The sequence below is a fragment of the Hevea brasiliensis genome, chromosome 9, assembly GCF_030052815.1.
Source record: "Hevea brasiliensis isolate MT/VB/25A 57/8 chromosome 9, ASM3005281v1, whole genome shotgun sequence".
Lineage (NCBI taxonomy): Eukaryota > Viridiplantae > Streptophyta > Magnoliopsida > Malpighiales > Euphorbiaceae > Hevea > Hevea brasiliensis.
Window position 1 is genome coordinate 19,025,037 of NC_079501.1, and position 20,419 is coordinate 19,045,455.

The 20,419-nt window shown below is 39.4% G+C and overlaps 1 protein-coding gene and 2 long non-coding RNA genes across 3 annotated transcripts; 1 reads left to right on the plus strand and 2 right to left on the minus strand.

Annotated features, from left to right (window-relative positions):
* The first annotated feature begins 226 nt into the window (after positions 1 to 226).
* On the plus strand, positions 227 to 6,691 carry LOC110645917 (NADH dehydrogenase [ubiquinone] iron-sulfur protein 1, mitochondrial). Its single transcript, XM_021799185.2, has 5 exons — positions 227 to 784; positions 1,754 to 2,000; positions 3,631 to 3,925; positions 5,012 to 5,386; positions 5,648 to 6,691. The coding sequence occupies exons 1-5, from the start codon at positions 382 to 384 to the stop codon at positions 6,545 to 6,547; spliced, it is 2,220 nt and encodes a 739-aa protein (XP_021654877.2). The 5' UTR covers positions 227 to 381; the 3' UTR covers positions 6,548 to 6,691.
* Positions 6,692 to 10,467: 3,776 nt separating this feature from the next.
* Positions 10,468 to 11,855, minus strand: LOC131183378 (uncharacterized). Its single transcript, XR_009151485.1, has 3 exons — positions 11,767 to 11,855; positions 11,261 to 11,318; positions 10,468 to 10,689 (listed from the first exon to the last, which is right to left on the minus strand). It is a non-coding gene; the product is annotated as an uncharacterized LOC131183378 (long non-coding RNA).
* A 6,218-nt stretch (positions 11,856 to 18,073) lies between these two features.
* On the minus strand, positions 18,074 to 19,470 carry LOC131183379 (uncharacterized). The gene is made up of 3 exons (XR_009151486.1): positions 19,375 to 19,470; positions 18,869 to 18,926; positions 18,074 to 18,295 (listed from the first exon to the last, which is right to left on the minus strand). It is a non-coding gene; the product is annotated as an uncharacterized LOC131183379 (long non-coding RNA).
* Positions 19,471 to 20,419: the final 949 nt, after the last annotated feature.

Sequence of the window (20,419 nt, forward strand, 5' to 3'; positions counted from 1 at the left end):
AAACCTTCAAGTCTAATTTCTCTCTCTCTCTCTCTCTCTCTCTCTCTCTCTCTAAATGGTGCATAGCGTTTTATTGACGCCCGTGGGGAAACAAGTGTTTCATTTTCGCGGGCCTAGTGAAAAATTAGAATCGATAAGCAAAAGAGAATAGAGTATTGGGCCTCGAGTAGCCCTTTATCCACAAAAAAAAAAAGGGACGGGTCAACCGAAAACCGACACGCAACAGCCCCATCACTGTGGGAGTAATGCTGACACACGCCTGTATTTCATTTCCCGTCTCTTCTTTACTCTCGGAGCTCAAAGGCTTAATCTATTCTCTGTAGATCTTCTCAATAGAGACCTCTTCAATTTTCTATCTGCAACACTGTCCCACTTCTTCTCATGGGGCTAGGGCTATTAGCTTCCAGGGTCCTCAGATTCCACACCAACCGTAGAAACCTCCTCCGCACCATCGTCACCAAGCCCGAGCTTCAGTCCCCTGAAGCTTCCGCCGCAGCCGCAGCACCTGACCCCACTCCAGATCTTCCTCCTCGAACCCCTGTCGCTGGTGCCCGGGTTCACTTCCCCAACCCTGATGATGCGATCGAGGTCTTTGTTGATGGCTACCCTGTCAAAATCCCCAAGGGGATGACTGTTTTGCAAGCCTGTGAAATTGCCGGTGTCGACATTCCTCGCTTTTGCTACCATAGCCGGCTCTCTATAGCTGGCAATTGTCGTATGTGCCTGGTTGAGGTCGAGAAGTCCCCCAAGCCTGTGGCGTCTTGCGCCATGCCTGCTCTTCCTGGTTAGGGTTATGTTTTAATGCTTCATTTTGGGCTTTTCAGTTAGTTTGTTAGTAAATGACTTGGTTGATTTTTCAATTTGGTTCTTAAATGACTGTATTAGAATTTGGTTATTATCATGATTCTTGTGATTATATTTGATGGTTTGAATCCATGGTTGATACCGTTATTTGTCTGGTTTTTCTTGATGATTTAAGTAAGAAAGTCTTTTATTATTACCATTTTGGATTAATTGAGTTTTGTTTGTTGTGCTAATTTGTCTATCAGATTGAGCTCCATGCATTTTTACAGTTGGATTTAATATCCTCTTGATGTCTTATAATTTGATATATTTTGGAGATGCACAAGGATTCTGATGCATTTCGTGCTAATTCTGGTAGTAATTATATGCCACATTGGGGTTTTGGTTTTTCTATAAATTATTTGATGTATTGAATAATTCTCTTCTGTGTAGTTACTTTATTACTAGTCATAGTCCACAGTTTTTTCCAGTTTGATTTCATTTTTGAAATTGTGATTGTCATTATTTAGTTGTTGCAGAGGTTTCTTTTCATGTATTATTTTTCTTATTTTGCTTTTGTTCTACTTGTGGTTTTCTAGCTGATTTTCTTTTGTTATCATTTTAGAAGCATTTGGCTTGATCCTTTTTACTGTCAGACGGTTTAGTGACTTATTTGAATACTTGGTGCCAGGCCTTGCCTGTTTTTATTAGTAGTTTGGTTTTGTTTCATTATGATTAAATTTAAGGTTTTTGGTTTAGGGTTTCTGAATGAATACTATAACATTTTATATGATTCTGTTTGATTTCTTCTGTAAGCAAAAAGTTGATAGCTTATAATTGTTAATTTCTATCAGGTTGAATTCCATGATATGCACTATATGACTAATCAAGTCTTTTCCTTCTTAAAACATTTAAATTCGTTTGTATTTGAGTTTTTTTATTAGGATTGATTAGAGGGTTTGTATTATAGGGATGAAGATTAAGACCGACACACCTGTAGCAAAGAAGGCACGAGAAGGGGTGATGGAGTTTTTGCTCATGAATCATCCATTGGATTGTCCAATTTGTGATCAAGGTGGAGAGTGTGATCTTCAAGATCAGTCTATGGCATTTGGATCTGATCGTGGCCGGTTCACTGAAATGAAGCGATCTGTGGTTGATAAGAATCTTGGTCCTTTGGTGAAGACAGTGATGACTCGGTGTATTCAGTGCACAAGGTCTGAATGTATCACAATATATTTCTCATCTTTTCTATATGAATATGATTTTTTTTTTTGTTTTGTTCCTAGATTTTTATTTGTGAAATTATTGCAGAACTTGTGTTTTTTCTTCTCTTCAACTTACCAAATCCATGGCCTGTTGCGTCCCCCTAAATCTTTTTCTGCATCTTTAAAATTGTTTTACTGTACCACCCTTTAGCATGTCCCCTGAAAGTGGAAGAACTCAATTAGTCCCTGAGCAAGAATGAACCAGATTGGAGGGACCAAAAAACTGGTGCCTGTTCACAATAATGAGAAGATGTTGGATGTTGCATCCCTGTTTTGTGCACGTACTGTACTTCTTGACCAATGTACCGTAACTATCATCATTGCATAATTTTATATGGAGAATATTATTCCTTGTATTTAGCTTTCATGGGTATATCAAGCGGATTATTCTGCTGTTTCTGATGTTCTATAAATATGGAAATTCAGACCAAAAAAAAAAACCATTATTTGCTACTTCTTTTTTGACAAGGTAACTTGTGGAAATATTTCAAGTATTGGCTTTCTTTCTCAAATAGAAGCACTTTGTGAGTTTTTTTTTTGGGGGCCAAAATGTGTGTATTGGGTTTGGGTTTGCCTTTTAGTTACAATGAATGCCTTATTTTGGATTCACAACTCCATATTACATAGATAGAATTACTGAATATTTTTCAGCTTCGTTACCTTCTCATTCCTTATGGAGTGGAGATTTAGCTTTTTCTAGCTGAGCTGATTATCAGTTGTTTTATTTTTATGTTTTCCTCTCCAGATTCATGTAGTTTGCTTTAAAGAATCTGCATAAGCTAGTTCGATTCTTGCAGGTGTTCTAACTTGTCCAGACAATCCAATTTCTGAATAATATTTTGAGCATTAATTTTTTTCCCCTTTCTTTATATTCTTTTTTGCTTCTCTTGCCACATTTGTTGCTATAAAGTTCTGAAGAAAATGATACCTGACTTCTCTTAGTATAGTTATGGTTTGTTGGAAATTCTGCTATTTTCTGAATTGTGAATTTGATCTTTTTTATTTCAGACTTGTATCTTCTGACAAACAAATTTACCTGTATTTTATTTTTTAGAGGGTAAAATTTATTTGTAATTTAGATAACATGGTCTGTGGTTATTGTGTTTAAATTTAACATTTGTTTCTGATTTGTTAATTCATTAGGCATTAGATTTTGATGTTGATTGCTTTTACTTGGGTGTCATGATGTGGTTAAACTGGGTCAGGTGCTGTGTTATATTGTATATCAATCAATCTTTGATTGTGTTGATGCAATGGTCTACACTTTTGATTTATAAGTTTGGCTGAGGTTGAAATTGTCTTTGGTTTCTTTTGCTCAAATGTTATGCAATCAATTTGTTTGCATTTCCTGAGAGAATGTAAAATTAGGGTGTTACTGATTCTATGGATTTTTTATGAGAATACTTAAGGTTTGATATATCTAAAGAAAGATGTTAATAATATATTTTAGTAAGGAGTTATAAGAAGTATTTATGACTTTGTATTTGGGTGGTGTTAGTGCAACTTGGGTTCAGTCTTGTAACACACTGAGGAAGCTTCAAACATAAACATGTTTGTTTTTTTATCTTTGGTCCAACAGGTGCGTCAGGTTTGCAACAGAAATTGCTGGGGTCCAGGATCTCGGCATGCTAGGTCGTGGCAGTGGAGAAGAAATTGGCACTTACGTTGAAAAGCTTATGACAAGTGAACTTTCTGGAAATGTGATAGATATCTGTCCTGTTGGGGCTCTTACATCAAAACCTTTCGCATTTAAAGCCCGAAACTGGGAGTTGAAAGGGACAGAGAGCATTGATGTTACTGATGCAGTTGGATCCAACATTCGTATTGATAGTAGAGGTCCAGAGGTCATGCGCATCCTTCCACGATTAAATGAGGTGTGTTTGAGTGAGCTTGCACTTCCTATCATGTTTGTTATTTCTTAGATATTAGTCATAGTTACCTAATTTACGGCTTTGCGCCTCCCCATCCCTCTCTATCATCCCCAACAAATTGCGATCTGGAATGCACATCCTAGAACATGGTACGTCAGCATTCCAAAACGCTTCGGTATGTGTCCTGTTTCACTGAAATAACAGTTCCAGATCTTATTTCAATTTGATATCCCCCTCTGAACCACGATTTGGAACACATTTCCTAGATTCCTAGAATACAGTACACTGGTGTTCCAAAATGCTTAGGTGTCCTGGTTCGCATGTCCTATTAAAATCAAATTGTAAAATATATACATAATGAAAAAAAAAAAAAAAAGAATTATCATATTAGTTGGAAAATTTATGAATAACTAGCCCTGCAAATTGAACAAGTATAATGCTGCGGAGGAAAATACACGGTTTTAATGTCATATTTTTGGATAAAAGATTAAATTTTAGTCTCTTATCAAATTCTTGTATGTCATATTTTTGGATAAAAGATTAAATTTTAGTCTCTTATCAAATTCTTGTATGTGTGTTGTCACTCATGACCAGCATTTCGGCTATTGACAAAATTTTATTGTGTTGATTAATAAAACTATGATGTGCAATTAATAGTTGTATCTGTTTTTTGGATTTGGCAAGATGTGGTCAATTAAATTAATATGACTTGGTGATATCCATTAAACCACTATTGGTTTTGCTCTTCAAAGAGGAGAGATGCCATTCATTGGGAATTGTTGTTTTTATGAATTACAGTTAAATATACTACTGAATGTGTTGCTTTTGGGCCAGTGGAGTCTTTTGGATTTGATTCCTTCCTTTGCCAATAATTAGGTGCATATCTATTACAAGTACTATTCTAATTTTTGTTATATTCTGCACAGCATTTAGATATGAAAGAATTTAATTTCCTGTTCTACCAGGATTATAGTAGATTAAACGGATGAAAGATAAAAATATTTAAATAATTTCTGATGTCATTTTTATTGCATTAAGCATCTCTGGTACTAGTTAAGCTGTTCCTCCTGTTTGATTGGCCTATTTCAGGACATAAATGAAGAATGGATATCAGATAAAACTCGGTTTTTTTATGATGGTTTGAAGAGGCAGAGGCTAAATGATCCTATGATTCGTGGTGCTGATGGGCGCTTCAAGGCTGTAAGTTGGCGAGATGCCTTAGCAGTAGCTGCAGAGGTTTTACATCAAGTTAAACCAGAGGAAATTGTTGGAGTTGTTGGTAAGCTGTGTGATGCTGAATCCATGATGGTACTGAAAGATTTCTTAAACAGAATGGGTTCAAATAATGTGTGGTGTGAAGGAAATGGCCCAAGCCCAAACGCTGATTTACGATCTGGATATATCATGAATACCAGCATTAGTGGGCTTGAGAAGGTGGATGTTTTCCTCTTGGTTGGTACTCAGGTAATGCATTATCATATTAATTATTATTCTTTTACCAAACACCTGGATTATAGTTGCCTTCTCTTTTTATATTTTTAGCTCTCAATTAGGAATCTTTTTGCTCTTTGTATGGGCCTTGTTTGTGGTGTATTCTGTTTGAGAATTTAAAGTGCAATAGAGGAAGGGTGAATGGGTAGTTATACATTATTTTCTTACAATGCATGGATACATTTTAAGCTGAGTATTGATTATATGATCTCATTATTTCTGATGAATTACCAGCCAAGGATAGAAGCTGCCATGGTAAATGCCAGAATTCGCAAGACAGTTCGTGCAACCAATGCTAAGGTTGGTTACATTGGCCCTCCCACTGATTTCAACTATGATTGCGAACATATTGGTACTGGCCCTCAAGCTCTTGTTGAAATCGCTGAGGGCCGCCATCCCTTTTTCTCAACAATCTTAAATGCCAAAAACCCCGCAATCATTGTTGGTGCTGGAATCTTTGAGAGAATGGACAAGGATGCAATTTTTTCTACTGTCGAGACCATTGCGAAAAAGGGGAACGTTGTGAGACCTGACTGGAATGGGTTGAATGTATTGCTTCTCAATGCTGCGCAAGCTGCCGCTCTTGACCTTGGACTTGTACCAGAATCCAGCAATAGTATTGAGTCTGCCAAGTTTGTGTATTTGATGGGTGCCGATGATGTGAACTTGGACAAGCTGCCAAAGGATGCCTTCATGGTTTATCAGGGGCACCATGGGGATCGTGGAGTTTATCATGCCAATGTCATTTTGCCAGCAGCAGCGTTCACTGAAAAGGAAGGGACTTACGTAAATACAGAAGGCTGTGCACAACAGACTTTGCCGGCAGTTCCAACGGTTGGTGATGCCAGGGATGACTGGAAGATAATTCGTGCTCTCTCTGAGGTTGCAGGGGTGCGCTTGCCCTATGATACAATTGGGGCTGTCCAATCCCGGATCAGAAATGTGGCACCAAATCTCTTGAGCGTGGATGAGAGAGAACCAGCTACGTTTGGGGCATCATTGAAGCCAGAGTGCACTCAGAGTATAAGTTCGACTCCTTTCAAAGCTGCCATAGAGAATTTTTACATGACCGATTGCATTACCAGGGCGTCAAAGATAATGGCACAATGCAGTGCAGTGTTGTTAAAGAAATGAGTGCTGGATTTTGATTTTTCTAATAAGATTGCACATTGACCTTTTTTTTAAATTAAATCTTCATTAAGCTATGTGAGGCCCTGTTTAGCCGAGGGCCAAACTTCAGGAAGCACAATAAATCTATTTTACGTTCTGGTCGTTTCACTGTAATATTCCTACAAATGTAAAAGCGTTTTCCTTGTACAACTTGTAAAACTTGGGACTAGTCATTAGTTTCATTATTTTGCCAGGCTTTAGAAAATCCAGGTGTTCGCGGCAGAATTTGCTTCAGTTGAACAAGTTCGTCAAAATAAGAACGTTAAATTCATTTAGTTGTAGAGGTGGTATTTGTCTAGGGAGAAGAAATGAAATAAATCAAAGTCCCATGGCTTATCTGTAATTACAAATTATTCGGGCAGTTCTTCGAAATTACACTAGACGTGGTGGGACTGCTTGCATTGTATGCTTGCAGTCATGCGAGTTTGGCAGATGGTTAGTGTTTGTTAGAATTCATGCTGAAAGACCAGAGGACAAGCTAGCCTTGTCATATTAATACATAATCATATAACATTTTATATGGGTTATGATGTTAGAGAAAACAAAGATATGCGGGTTATGATGTTGCTTAAATTTTAAAAAAGTTTTTCATGAGCTCAAATTATTATCTGATTTAAAAATTTGATAGTGTGATCTAAATAAAATATTTTGAGTTAAAATATTTTGTGAAGTTTATGGTGATCATTGTCACACACTATATTCACTAATTGAAATTATTATTTTGATCTAATGAGATTATTATTTTGATTTTAATTTTAAATTTACAATTTGAGAGAAAAATATTGAGTGCATTATTATAAAATTATGGATTTTGCTACACCATTTGCTATTATAAAATTGCTATTTTGCATTTTAATTTTGTTTTGAATATGCGTTTTTTTTTTTTTAACTTTAGATGAGATATATTCCATGATTACTTAATTTTATTACAAAATAAAATTATTTTGTGATAAAAAATAATAAAATTTAATAAATTTAACAATTCGTCTTATAAAATTTTTATAAACTGATAATTTTCATAAAATAATTAATCACTAAAAATTTATTAAATTAACGAAATAAGTAAAGTTTATTTACATATAATTTTTAATAAATAACTTATATATGACAAATTTTATTAAAAATTATAGGAAAAAGTTACTATTGTGTGTTATTTGTAATTAATTTTTTTAATATTATTAAAAATATTATATATATGTTTTTTTGTGAGAAAAATTATTTTTTTATAAAGTTAATAAATTTTTTGTAATTAAGTATTTTATAGAAAAATTATTTTACAAAAATTTCATGAAATGAGTTGCAAATTAAATTTATGTTAAATTATTTTTTTAATAAAATAATTTTATTTTATATGAAATCAAGTAATCATAAGATACCCTTTAGATGAGATTTGTGTTGAATTTTTTTTTTTTTTTTTGAAATAAAGATTTGTGTTGAATTTAATTTAACTTTGTTTTGTCGATTTAGAATTTTAAAGAGAGAAAAGTAGCCAACACTAGGAGAGACACGAGGGGATGGAGGGAGAGAGAGACTTTCTTTATTTGATTTTTTAATTAGTGTAATGAAAATTTATTAAAAAAAAATTGTAATGAAAATTAAAAAAAAATTATATAATAAAAAAAGAAAAAAAGGAAAAAGAATTTTATTTTCCTTTCTATTTTTTGATTACTTTACTTAAAATACAAGGAAAAATATATATTTTTCCTGTTATACAGGCATCATGTAACCTGGTGTCAATAATATATTTGTCACTTTAGTTTTCATTATTTTTTTTTAATTTTAAATTTTTCTCCTTTTACCTCTTTTCCCTCTAAATTAGTCGGAAATTTTGGGAGGTTTTAGAGGAATATTAAGAAATCTAATTTCTATTGATTTTTTTTTCTTATTTTTCTATCTCTAATTGTTACTTAAATTATTAAAAAAAAAAAAAAAATTTTTGTTTCTTTTTCATTCAATTCTCTCAAAATAAACAACGCATTAGAGTAGAGGTAAGGAGGAGTGTGAGGGAAAAAAGAGTGGAAAGGTTGAATCTAAGATGGTTGAATGGTACAGTAGTACTCTCCTTTGCTTGGCCTGTTGACCAGTACTCTCAAAGGACGTGTGACCGTCCTGGCTAGATAAAATTGAGACGTCAGAAACGTTGCCAGTTCGTTCGGCATCTCTTTGGTTTGTTGCTTCCTTAAACAAAGCTAATCCTTGCCTAGATACTCTGCTTATGGGCTCTTTGTTTTGCGGACTTTGTTCATCACATTGACCTGCGGCATGCCCTTTTGTTGTGGTTGAGCTCCCATTAGTCTGTGCTTCTTTGTTTTCCTCTGCAAGCTGGTGCTCTTCTCTGAGGTCTGCGATAATTTGTAAATGTGTGGGGAAGAGTCACGAGTCTCTTTTTAAGTTTTTTGCAGTTAGGCTTCTGGGCTCTTTTTGTCTAGGCTTTAGTTTGTAATATTTGTGACAGTAAGGCCTTGGCTTCTACATGTTTGAGCTTGGGCTTGATAGAGCAGTCAGAGCTTTTGTTAAGAGGGCTTTGCATAGGCATAGAGCAGCTTGTCCTTAATGATTGAATGGTGCTCCATTTATTTAAAAAAATAAAAAAATAAAAAAAAAGCCAAGAAAAAAAAAATTTTATAATTGTTTAGAAAGCTGTACTTTGATGATCTGGATTTTTATGCAGTGATGACAACTTACTATGTATAAAAAAAAAAAAACAAGTGACAATAAATTAAATAAAATCTCCATCTGTTATTCTGTTTACCTAAATGTCAAACCATCCAGTCCTTTAATAGGCCGGAAGCTCACACCCCCACATTTCACATGCAATTTTTTTTAATCAATGAAAAAGTTAATAAAACCAAAGAAAATATCTCAACTACTGCTTTTTGTTCAATCAATCAACTCTATATTTAATCCAAGCAATTATTATATCTGATATATATTTTCACCTTTAATGAATCTAATATTTTTGCACATAAATTTAAAAAATTCATTCTCAAACAAAATTCTCTATTTTTAAAAAATTTCTAATATGTGAATGAATGGATGAATTCACGCTTGAGTTGTGAGTGGTATTTATTCAGAGGAGAAAGGACTGTTGGGGAAGCAATTGAGGCCTCTTCTTTGATTGCGTAAGTTCCAGTCAGGCAATTATCATTATATTCATGATATATTCATGCATCATTATCGGCTCTCGTCATGGCTGCCTGACTCAGTTTTCACTAACTTTTTGACCAACATTCACAGTATTTTTTACAACTTAATTGATAAATGGATTACTTCTATGCTTTTAATTTGTAATTTTTAGAACAATCATTACAGTTAATAATTAAAAAATTAACGTATATAAAATATAAAATTTTAAATTCTAAAATCTGTTTTTATTTATTTTATTTGTATGATTCAAATATTTTCGTTATAAGATATTGATCTAAACTGATTTGGAAAAGAGTAATACAATTTGACCTAGAAGTATTATATATTTTTTAAGATTTAACCTAAAATTATTTAGAGTGGAGAAAGAGAATTTATTTAAATTTTTAGAATAAAAATTTAATTGAGTTAAATTAAATTATATGGTAAGACATTGACCCTTAAGCATTAAACTTGCTTTTATTAATGGTGTCTGGCTCACTGTATATGTCACGACCCAACCTATGGGCCGGACCGGCACTAGGACCTGGGCCAGCCTAAAGCCCCCGAGACCCGTAGTAAGTCTAACTGTTCATTTACCCAATGCTGAGGCCCATTTGGGCCCAATTTCAAGAAAACAAACGGACAGAGTCCGGCCATAAAATGGACTTACCAACGGGGAGTTTTTGACTCACCCGACCTGTAAACACAATAAACAATCCATTGGGGAGCTCAGCTCACCCTCCACATACTCATCAACATAATAATAAATGGGAGCTCAGCTCCCTCATCCAATCCATCAAAACAGACTTAAAATATTAAGTTTACAGGTCCGACATGATAATAATATTACAGACCAAATTCAAATAATTACTGCTAACACATGCGGAAATTCTAGGAGTAAATAAAATTACACAAATATAGATAAACAACCTGCGAAGTATAAAAGCAGGTTAACCCAGAATAAAATATCCTCCTGCGGCCTGTAAAAATTTTTGAACAGGAGTGAGCGTTCGACTCAGAGAGTAAAATATCAATTTTAACCATAATCTCTATAACTATCTCAGAACTAATGCACTCAGTAGAGTGAAATGCAACATCAACATCATATTCACATCATAGCATCAAAAGGTAATTTGGAGCACTCACACACCTGTAGCATCAATCATAATATATTGGGAGCCGATCCCTATACACTCTCTTAAATCCAACTCGTGCCGTGAAGAACTCAAGCGGGACTTTCGCTTAATAAACCAAATCGAGGTCCCAGTGAAGAACTCAAGCCGTGACTACCCTCGAAGGAACGGGTCCCGCCAAGAACTCAAGCCGTGACTACCCCGTCCTATCCATAGTCCACACCACATCACACGCACGCCAACGCACGCACACTGCTCCAAATTACCACAACAACACTCATGGCACATTAACAGTTATGAATGCAACATAAATCGTACCTAGAGTTTAACTACATAAATATATGCATATAAGTGATGCATGGGCATGCTGAACATATAATAATATCGAAATTACAATTAAAATTAATATTTTACTCACAGACTTGACGACAATCACTGTGGCGGCTGGGCGGAGGAAGAAGGTTGTCCCGGCTCACCTGACAATTATATTACAATTATTTAATACAGTCTGACTCAATACAAACAAAGAAAAAGACCAATACGTCCTAAGTCGTGCCGAAAATCCGGCAGAGTCTCCCCTATAACTAGGACCTACCCAACCTGCAAAAGGGCTAAAAACGCACTTCTATACTCACAATCCATACATCAACAGTTCAATCATATCACACAGCCCCTCCTGGGCCCATCAAATCAGTCATTCATCACAATATGCAAAATTTCAATTTTGTCCTTATTATTGATCATTTTTGCAAAAACTGCCTAAACCAGCTCTAAAAATTATAAAACTTTGCCCCGCGGTCCTTAGCAATATTACTAAGCTATTGCAAAAAGAATCGTAATTTTCTAAGCTACCACGAATATTTTATGGATTTTTAATCCTATTTAAGCACTAGAAAATTACGAAAAAGCAAGGTTCGGGTTTACCTTTGCCGATTCCGACTTCGGGAACGCGCTCGGGACGTCTGACAATGGGGGGCTAGCCAAAACCTCGGTCCAATTCGGAGACTTTTCCGTGCAGTGCGTTCGCCTAATTTTGCGGCATCGGCCAATCGTCGAATTTCCGCGAATCGAGGATACCTACACGAAGCCCATAACACGGGGGTTAGTACATAAATTTTTCAGAATTTTCTAAGCTCATTAAATGCTCGAAAATACACTGCGAAGTTCCGTGGGACCCACCGAAAAACGGTGTCGAAAAAATTCGAAATTTATGTCGTTGGAGCGTGCTGGTGGCCTCGGTTTTCTCGTGGGATTCACGGTTTTCGAGAAATCTAGCCCAAAAGTAGAAATGGGCTAAAATCTTCCCGAGCAAAAATCGGACAATCCGCTCGATGGATTTCGGCGTTCTTGGTGTCTATGGAAAGCTCTCGCCGAGTAGATGATTTTGGACACAAGACCCGGTCCAATCGGTGGCCGGATCGGCCGGATTTGGCCGAGGAAACTGAAGCGGCGCGCGCGCGCAGGGGGCGTTTCAGGCGCGTTTTTCCGGATTCGGGCGTGCGGCCGGATCTGCTGGTCAAGGCGATGGCCGTCTTGGCTGGCTGGCGTGGTGGCTGAGGGTGGAGAGGAGAGAGAAACGAGAGAGAGAAGAGGGGAGGGAGCGTCGCGCGGGAGGAAGAAAAAGAGAAGAGATCGGTCCGATTCGACCGGTCCGATCCGGTCCGGTTCGATTCGGTCGGTTCGATTCGAAATACAAAATTTTGAATTTTTACTCTGCCTCGGGACCGAAAACGAGGTCCAAAAATTCCGAAAAAATTCCATAAAACTCAGAAAAATACATAGACTCCAAATATATTTTTAGTTTTACCACGTGGTCTTTAAATTAATTTTTAAAAATCATCAAAGTTTATATTTTCGGAAAATCGAACCCGATTTTTAAAATCCGAAAAATCTCAAAAAAATTCCTAAAATTCAAATAAAATTAAAATACCAAAAATACTCATAAATAATAAAATTTTGGGGTGTTACATTCTTCCCCCCTTACAGAAAATTCGTCCTCGAATTTTTACACAAGGCAGAATAAAGCACATGATTATACATTGAACAAATAAGGGTACTTGCTACGCATGTCCCGTTCTGACTCCCAGGTGCACTCTTCCACCGACTGACTCCTCCACAAAACCTTAACCATAGGGATCTGTTTTGATCTCAGCTGTCTCACTTGGTAGTCCACTATGGCTACAGGTTGCTCCTTAAATGTCAAATTCTCCTTTAGCTCTATCACATCCGGCTGCAGTACATGAGAAGGATCGGGAATGTATTTCCTGAGCATGGAGATGTGAAACACGGGATGAACGTGAGAAAGGTTGGGTGGTAGCTTCAACCGGTAGGCAACTGCTCCAACTCTATCCGTAACCTCAAAAGGTCCGATATACCGAGGTGCCAACTTGCCCTTCTTTCCGAATCTCATGACTCCCTTCATTGGAGATACCTTCAGAATACATAGTCGCCATCGCAAACTCCACATCCCTCCGTCTGGGTCCGCATAACTCTTACATCTCTTGAAAGTCGTTCTCAGTCGTTCCCTGATTAAAGGAACTACCTCTGAAGTGTACTGCACTAGGTCTACATCATGCATCCTTGCTTCCCCCATTTCTGTCCAACACAGAGGAGACCTACACTTTCTTCCATATAGTGCCTCATAGGGTGCCATCCCTATGCTGGAGTGATAACTGTTGTTATAGGCAAACTCCACCAAAGCTAGCTGCTCATCCCATTGACCTCCAAAATCCAAGACACTCATGCGAAGCATGTCTTCGATGTCTGGATTGTCCTTTCTGTCCGTCTGTCTGAGGGTGGAAAGCCGTACTGAAGTTCAACTGTGTGCCAAGTGCTTCCTGCAACTTTCTCCAAAACCGAGAAGTGAACTGGGGCCCTCTGTCAGATATTATGGAAGCCGGAACTCCATGCAATCTGACTATTTCTCGAATGTAGAGTCGGGCATACTATGCCACAGAGTATGTAGTCTTTACAGGTAAGAAGTGAGCTGATTTGGTCAAGCGGTCTACAATTACCCATATCGAATCATATCCTCACGTGGTACGAGGCAACCCAGTCACAAAATCCATAGTAATCATTTCCCACTTCCATTCTGGGATAGGGAGCTCTTGCAGCTTCCCTGACGGTCTCTGGTGTTCAAACTTCACCTTCTGACAAGTCAAGCACTTGGACACAAAGTCTGCGATGTCTCTCTTCATGCCATTCCACCAATAGCTATCTTTCACATCATGGTACATCTTGGTGGAACCTGGATGGACACTGTAAAGTGTGTAGTGTGCCTCTTGCATGATTTCATTTCTGAGATTGTCCACATCGGGCACACATATCCTAGAACCTTGCACTAGGGCGCCATCATTGGCAAATCCAAACTCACCACCTTCGCCTTGCTGTACTCTTTCTATGATCTTCATCAATTGTTGGTCTCGTCTTTGGGAAACTCTAACTCTGTCCCTCAAGTCTGGCCTCACTGAAAAGTGAGCCAACAATACCCCCTCATCTGACAGATCTAGGATTAAACCTTGATCCATCAACTCATGTACCTCCCGAATCAACGGTCTCTTCTCTACTGAAATGTGCGCCAAACTGCCAGAAGATTTTCTGCTCAGAGCATCTGCCACAACATTGGCCTTTCCTGGGTGGTACTGGATGGTGCAATCATAGTCTTTCAGAAGCTCCATCCATCTCCTCTGTCTCAAGTTCAAGTCCCTCTGTTGGAAGATGTACTTCAAACTCTTATGGTCGGTGTATATCTCGCACACTTCACCATACAGGTAGTGTCTCCAGATTTTTAGTGCAAAGATTACAGCCGCCATTTCCAAATCATGGGTGGGGTAGTTCTGCTCATGCCTCTTCAGCTGCCTTGAAGCATAAGCCACTACCTTTCCATTCTGCATCAAAACACACCCTAGGCCAACTCTGGAGGCGTCACAATACACGGTGTATCCTTCACCACTCACAGGTAGTGTCAACACAGGGGCAGTGGTTAGACACTCCTTAAGCTTCTGGAAACTTTCCTCACAGTCATCTGTCCAAATGAATGGAACATTCTTCCTGGTCAACTTGGTTAGGGGAGCCGCTATTCTGGAGAAATCTTGCACAAAACGCCTGTAGTAGCTACTAAACCAGTAAAACTTTGCACCTCGGTGGTTGTAGGCCTAAGCCAATCGATTCTGACTTCAATTTTCTTGGGATCCACTTGAATACCATCACTTGAAACCACGTGTCCCAAGAATGAGATGCTTTCTAGCCAAAATTCACATTTTGAAAATTTGGCATATAGCTGGTGCTCCCTCAACGTCTGCAACACCATCCTCAAGTGCCACACGTGTTCTTCCTCGATGAGAGTATACGAGAATGTCATCTATGAATACGATGACAAAGCGGTCCAAAAATGGCTTGAACACCTGTTCATCAAGTCCATGAAGGTCGGTGCATTAGTGAGTCCAAAAGACATCACCAAGAACTCATAATGACCATATCTTGTCACGAAGCCGTTTTGGACACGTCCTCATCCCTGATTCTCAACTGATGGTAGCCTGATCGCAGGTCTATCTTGGAAAAGAATCTAGCTCCTTGGAGCTGATCAAACAAATCATCGATCCGAGGAAGTGGATACTTGTTCTTCACAGTCACCTTGTTCAGCTGTCTGTAGTCAATGCACAACCTCAATGACCCATCCTTCTTTCTCACAAATAGAACAGGAGCACCCCAGGGTGAAGTGCTCGGACGTATGAAACCCTTGTCCAAAAGCTCCTGTAGTTGCTCCTTCAGCTCTTTCAATTCTGCTGGTGCCATCCTGTAAGGTGGCATGGATATGGGGTTTGTACCCGAAATAACATCAATGCAGAACTCTATTCCCCTTTCTGGTGGCAACCCTGGAAGCTCTTCAGGGAAGACATCCATGAATTCTCTGACAACAGGAACATTTTCCATGCTGACACCTTCTACAGATGTATCTCTCACCAATGCCAAATACCCTTGGCATCCACGCCTCAACATTTTTCTGGCACTAATTGCTGACACCAAATTATATGGAGCCACGCTCCTGTCACCATCAAAGCTAAACTCTTCCACACCAGGTATGTGGAAGTATACCTTTTTGTTCCTGCAGTCTAAGGTGGCATAATGAGTTGCCAACCAGTCCATCCCTAGGATTACATCGAAATTCATTACTGGTAGAGGAACCAAGTCTGCTGGGAGCATCTTTCCATCCACTACCACTGGGCTACCCGGAAATACCATGTCTACATCTATGTTGTCACTAAGCGGGGTAGCTACCGACAAAGGGCACTCTAAAGTTATAGGGTTTCTACCCAACCTAATGGCAAACACAGGGGAGACAAATGAGTGCGTAGCACCCGGATCTATCAAAACACGAGCTTCATAGGAACAGACCAGAAGAATACCTGCCACAACTGCATTTGAAGCTTGAGCATCCTGGTGGGTCAGGGTGAAAACCCGAGCTTGACCTACCTGAGTGGCGTAACCACGACATCGACTTCTACCTCTGACCGCCTCCAAATCCACGTCCCCCTTGTCCTCGGCCCTGTTGGCCACTGAACTGACAGCCTGCCATATTGGAAGCACCCGGATACAATTGACGAGGAACATTTGCAACAGAACCCTGTGACCCCATCTGTGGCTCGCTGAACACGGGGCATTCTCTAGCAAAGTGACCCGGTTGGCCACACCTGAAGCATACTCCTGATCCCATCAAACAAGGTCCTGAATGTCCTCTTCCACACTGTGCACAAGGTGCCAAGGAGGATCCTGAACCAGACCCAGAACTGCTGTACCCTAAACTGTGACCACTGCTGGATCCGTACCCTGGTCTGAATCCTCGAGGTTTGTGTCTAAAACCACTCTTCTTGTTCCTACTTTTTCCTCTGTAATTACTCTGGCCACCACTGTCCGGAGTACCCATGGAAGGGACACCTGAGGAACCCTCTGCTCTGTTTTCTTTGCTCTTCATTTGTCATCCACAAAGATAACCGATCTCAATCTGTCTAGCTCGATCAACCACCACATCAAAAGATCGGACATCATGGCGGTGTTTGCATATCTCTGTCAAGCCCCTTTAGGAATCTTTTCACCTTCATAGTCTCTGTAGATCTGCTGTAGGGCATATCTGCTCAATTCGAAGTGCAGTAGCATATTCATCTCTGGACACGCCATTCTGTCTTAAGGCCTCAAAGGCCCACCGCTTCGATCTCTGAAGCTTTACGCACAAACCGATTGATAAAAAGTTCCACAAACTGAGCCCATGTCAAACCCTCCATCCGAGGTAACACGTAGTCATTCATCCATTGTCTAGGCATAGGCCCCATGACGTGCTGCATACACTCTATCAGTCTTCCATCACCAATCGTAATTACATTCTGCCTGTCTGCAGGAATCCAGAAACCGATATGCATCGTCTGACACATCATAAGTACCAGGCACCAACTTTTTGAAATTAATTATCTGTTTATAAGGTTCCCCTCTTGGTGCGGTGGACTGCTGCTGCTGTGGGGGGTGGACCATATACTGCGCCATCATGTCGATGGTTCTCTGCAGACCAGCTAGAGTAGCTGCCATGGGGTCCATGGGACCCTGTGCCATGAAAGACTGTTCCTGAACTGTGGGTAGCTGCTCTTCTACTTGAGCAGCTCTAGGCCTCCTACCCCGCCTCCTTGGGGCAGGCGCCTCATCCTGTGCCGACACCTCGTCAGGCACATCCGTTACAGTGCGATGGCAGCTCTCACCTTCTACGCATTTTCACGAAATTCAAGGCATTAGCCCACAAAATTCAAGCGCACATTACATGACTCTATAGACTCATATTTATACATAACATATGGAGCAGAAACTAGAAGCAAAGATGACAATGCAAGACGAATGTGAACCCTAATTTTTTCCGCATGTGACTCCTAGTAGACTCTTCCCAACACTTAGACAACTTTTCCCTAAGAATCTGAAACCTGGCTCTGATACCACATTTGTCACGACCCAACCTATGGGCCGGACCGGCACTAGGACCTGGGCCAGCCTAAAGCCCCCGAGGCCCGTAGTAAGCCTAACTGTTCATTTACCCAATGCTGAGGCCCATTTGGGCCCAATTTCAAGAAAACAAACGGACAGAGTCCGGCCATAAAATGGACTTACCAATGGGGAGTTTTTGACTCACCCGACCTGTAAACACAATAAACAATCCATTGGGGAGCTTAGCTCACCCTCCACATACTCATCAACATAATAATAAATGGGAGCTCAGCTCCCTCATCCAATCCATCAAAACAGACTTAAAATATTAAGTTTACAGGTCCGACATAATAATAATATTACAGACCAAATTCAAATAATTACTGCTAACACATGCGGAAATTCTAGGAGTAAATAAAATTACACAAATATCGATAAACAACCTGCGAAGTATAAAAGCAGGTTAACCCAGAATAAAATATCCTCCTGCGGCCTGTAAAAATTTTTGAACAGGAGTGAGCGTTCGACTCAGAGAGTAAAATATCAATTTTAACCATAATCTCTATAACTATCTCAGTAACTAATGCACCTGTAGAGTGAAATGCAACATCAACATCATATTCACATCATAGCATCAAAAGGTAATTTGGAGCACTCACACACCTGTAGCATCAATCATAATATATTGGGAGCCGATCCCTATACACTCTCTTAAATCCAACTTTGGTGCTGAAGAACTCAAGCGGACTTTCGCTTAATAAACCAAATCGAGGGTCCCAGCGAAGAACTCAAGCCGTGACTACCCCTCGAAGGAACGGGTCCCAGCGAAGAACTCAAGCCGTGACTACCCCGTCCTATCCATAGTCCACACCACATCACACGCACGCCAACGCACGCACACTGCTCCAAATTACCACAACAACACTCATGGCACATTAACAGTTATGAATGCAACATAAATCGTGCCTAGAGTTTAACTACATAAATATATGCATATAAGTGATGCATGGGCATGCTGAACATATAATAATATCGAAATTACAATTAAAATTAATATTTTACTCACAGACTTGACGACAATCACTGTGGCGGCTGGGCAGAGGAAGAAGGTTGTCCCGGCTCACCTGACAATTATATTACAATTATTTAATACAGTCTGACTCAATACAAACAAAGAAAAAGACCAATACGTCCTAAGTCGTGCCGAAAATCCGGCAGAGTCTCTCCTATAACTAGGACCTACCCAACCTGCAAAAGGGCTAAAAACGCACTTCTATACTCACAATCCATACATCAACAGTTCAATCATATCACACAGCCCCTCCTGGGCCCATCAAATCAGTCATTCATCACAATATGCAAAATTTCAATTTTGTCCTTATTATTGATCATTTTTGCAAAAACTGCCTAAACCAGCTCTAAAAATTATAAAACTTTGCCCCGCGGTCCTTAGCAATATTACTAAGCTATTGCAAAAAGAATCGTAATTTTCTAAGCTACCATGAATATTTTATGGATTTTTAATCCTATTTAAGCACTAGAAAATTACGAAAAAGTAAGGTTCGGGTTTACCTTTGCCGATTCCGACTTCGGGAACGCGCTCGGGACGTCTGACAATGGGGGGCTAGCCAAAACCTCGGTCCAATTCGGAGACTTTTCCGGTAACGGGTCTGTTCGCCTAATTTTGCGCACCGGCCAATCGTCGAATTTCCGCGAATCGAGGATACCTACACGAAGCCCATAACACGGGGGTTAGTACATAAATTTTTCAGAATTTTCTAAGCTCATTAAATGCTCGAAAATACACTGCGAAGTTCCGTGGGACCCACCGAAAAACGGTGTCGAAAAAATTCGAAATTTATGTCGTTGGAGCGTGCTGGTGGCCTCGGTTTTCTAGTGGGATTCACGGTTTTCGAGAAATCTAGCCCAAAAGTCGAAATGGGCTAAAATCTTCCCGAGCAAAAATCGGACAATCCGCTCGATGGATTTCGGCGTTCTTGGTGTCTATGGAAAGCTCTCGCCGAGTAGATGATTTTGGACACAAGACCCGGTCCAATCGGTGGCCGGATCGGCCGGATTTGGCCGAGGAAATCGGCGCAGCGCGCAGGGGCGTTCAGCGCGTTTTCGGCCGTTCGGGCGTGGCCATTGTGGTCAATGGAGGCGGCTGGTGGGCTAAGCGGTGGCGCTACTGGGGTGGAGAGGAGAGAGAAACGAGAGAGAGAAGAGGGGAGGGAGCGTCGCGCGCGGGAGGAAGAAAAAGAGAAGAGACCGGTCCGATTCGACCGGTTCGATCCGGTCCGGTTCGATTCGGCCGGTTCGATTCGAAATACAAAATTTTAAATTTTTACTCTGCCTCGGGACCGAAAACGAGGTCCAAAAATTTCGAAAAAATTTCATAAAACTCAGAAAAATACATAGACTCCAAATATATTTTTAGTTTTGCCACGTGGTCTTTAAATTAATTTTTAAAAATCATCAAAGTTTATATTTTCAGAAAATCGAACCCGATTTTTAAAATCTGAAAAATCTCAAAAAAATTCCTAAAATTCAAATAAAATTAAAATACCAAAAATACTCATAAATAATAAAATTTTGGGGTGTTACAGTATATGGGGCC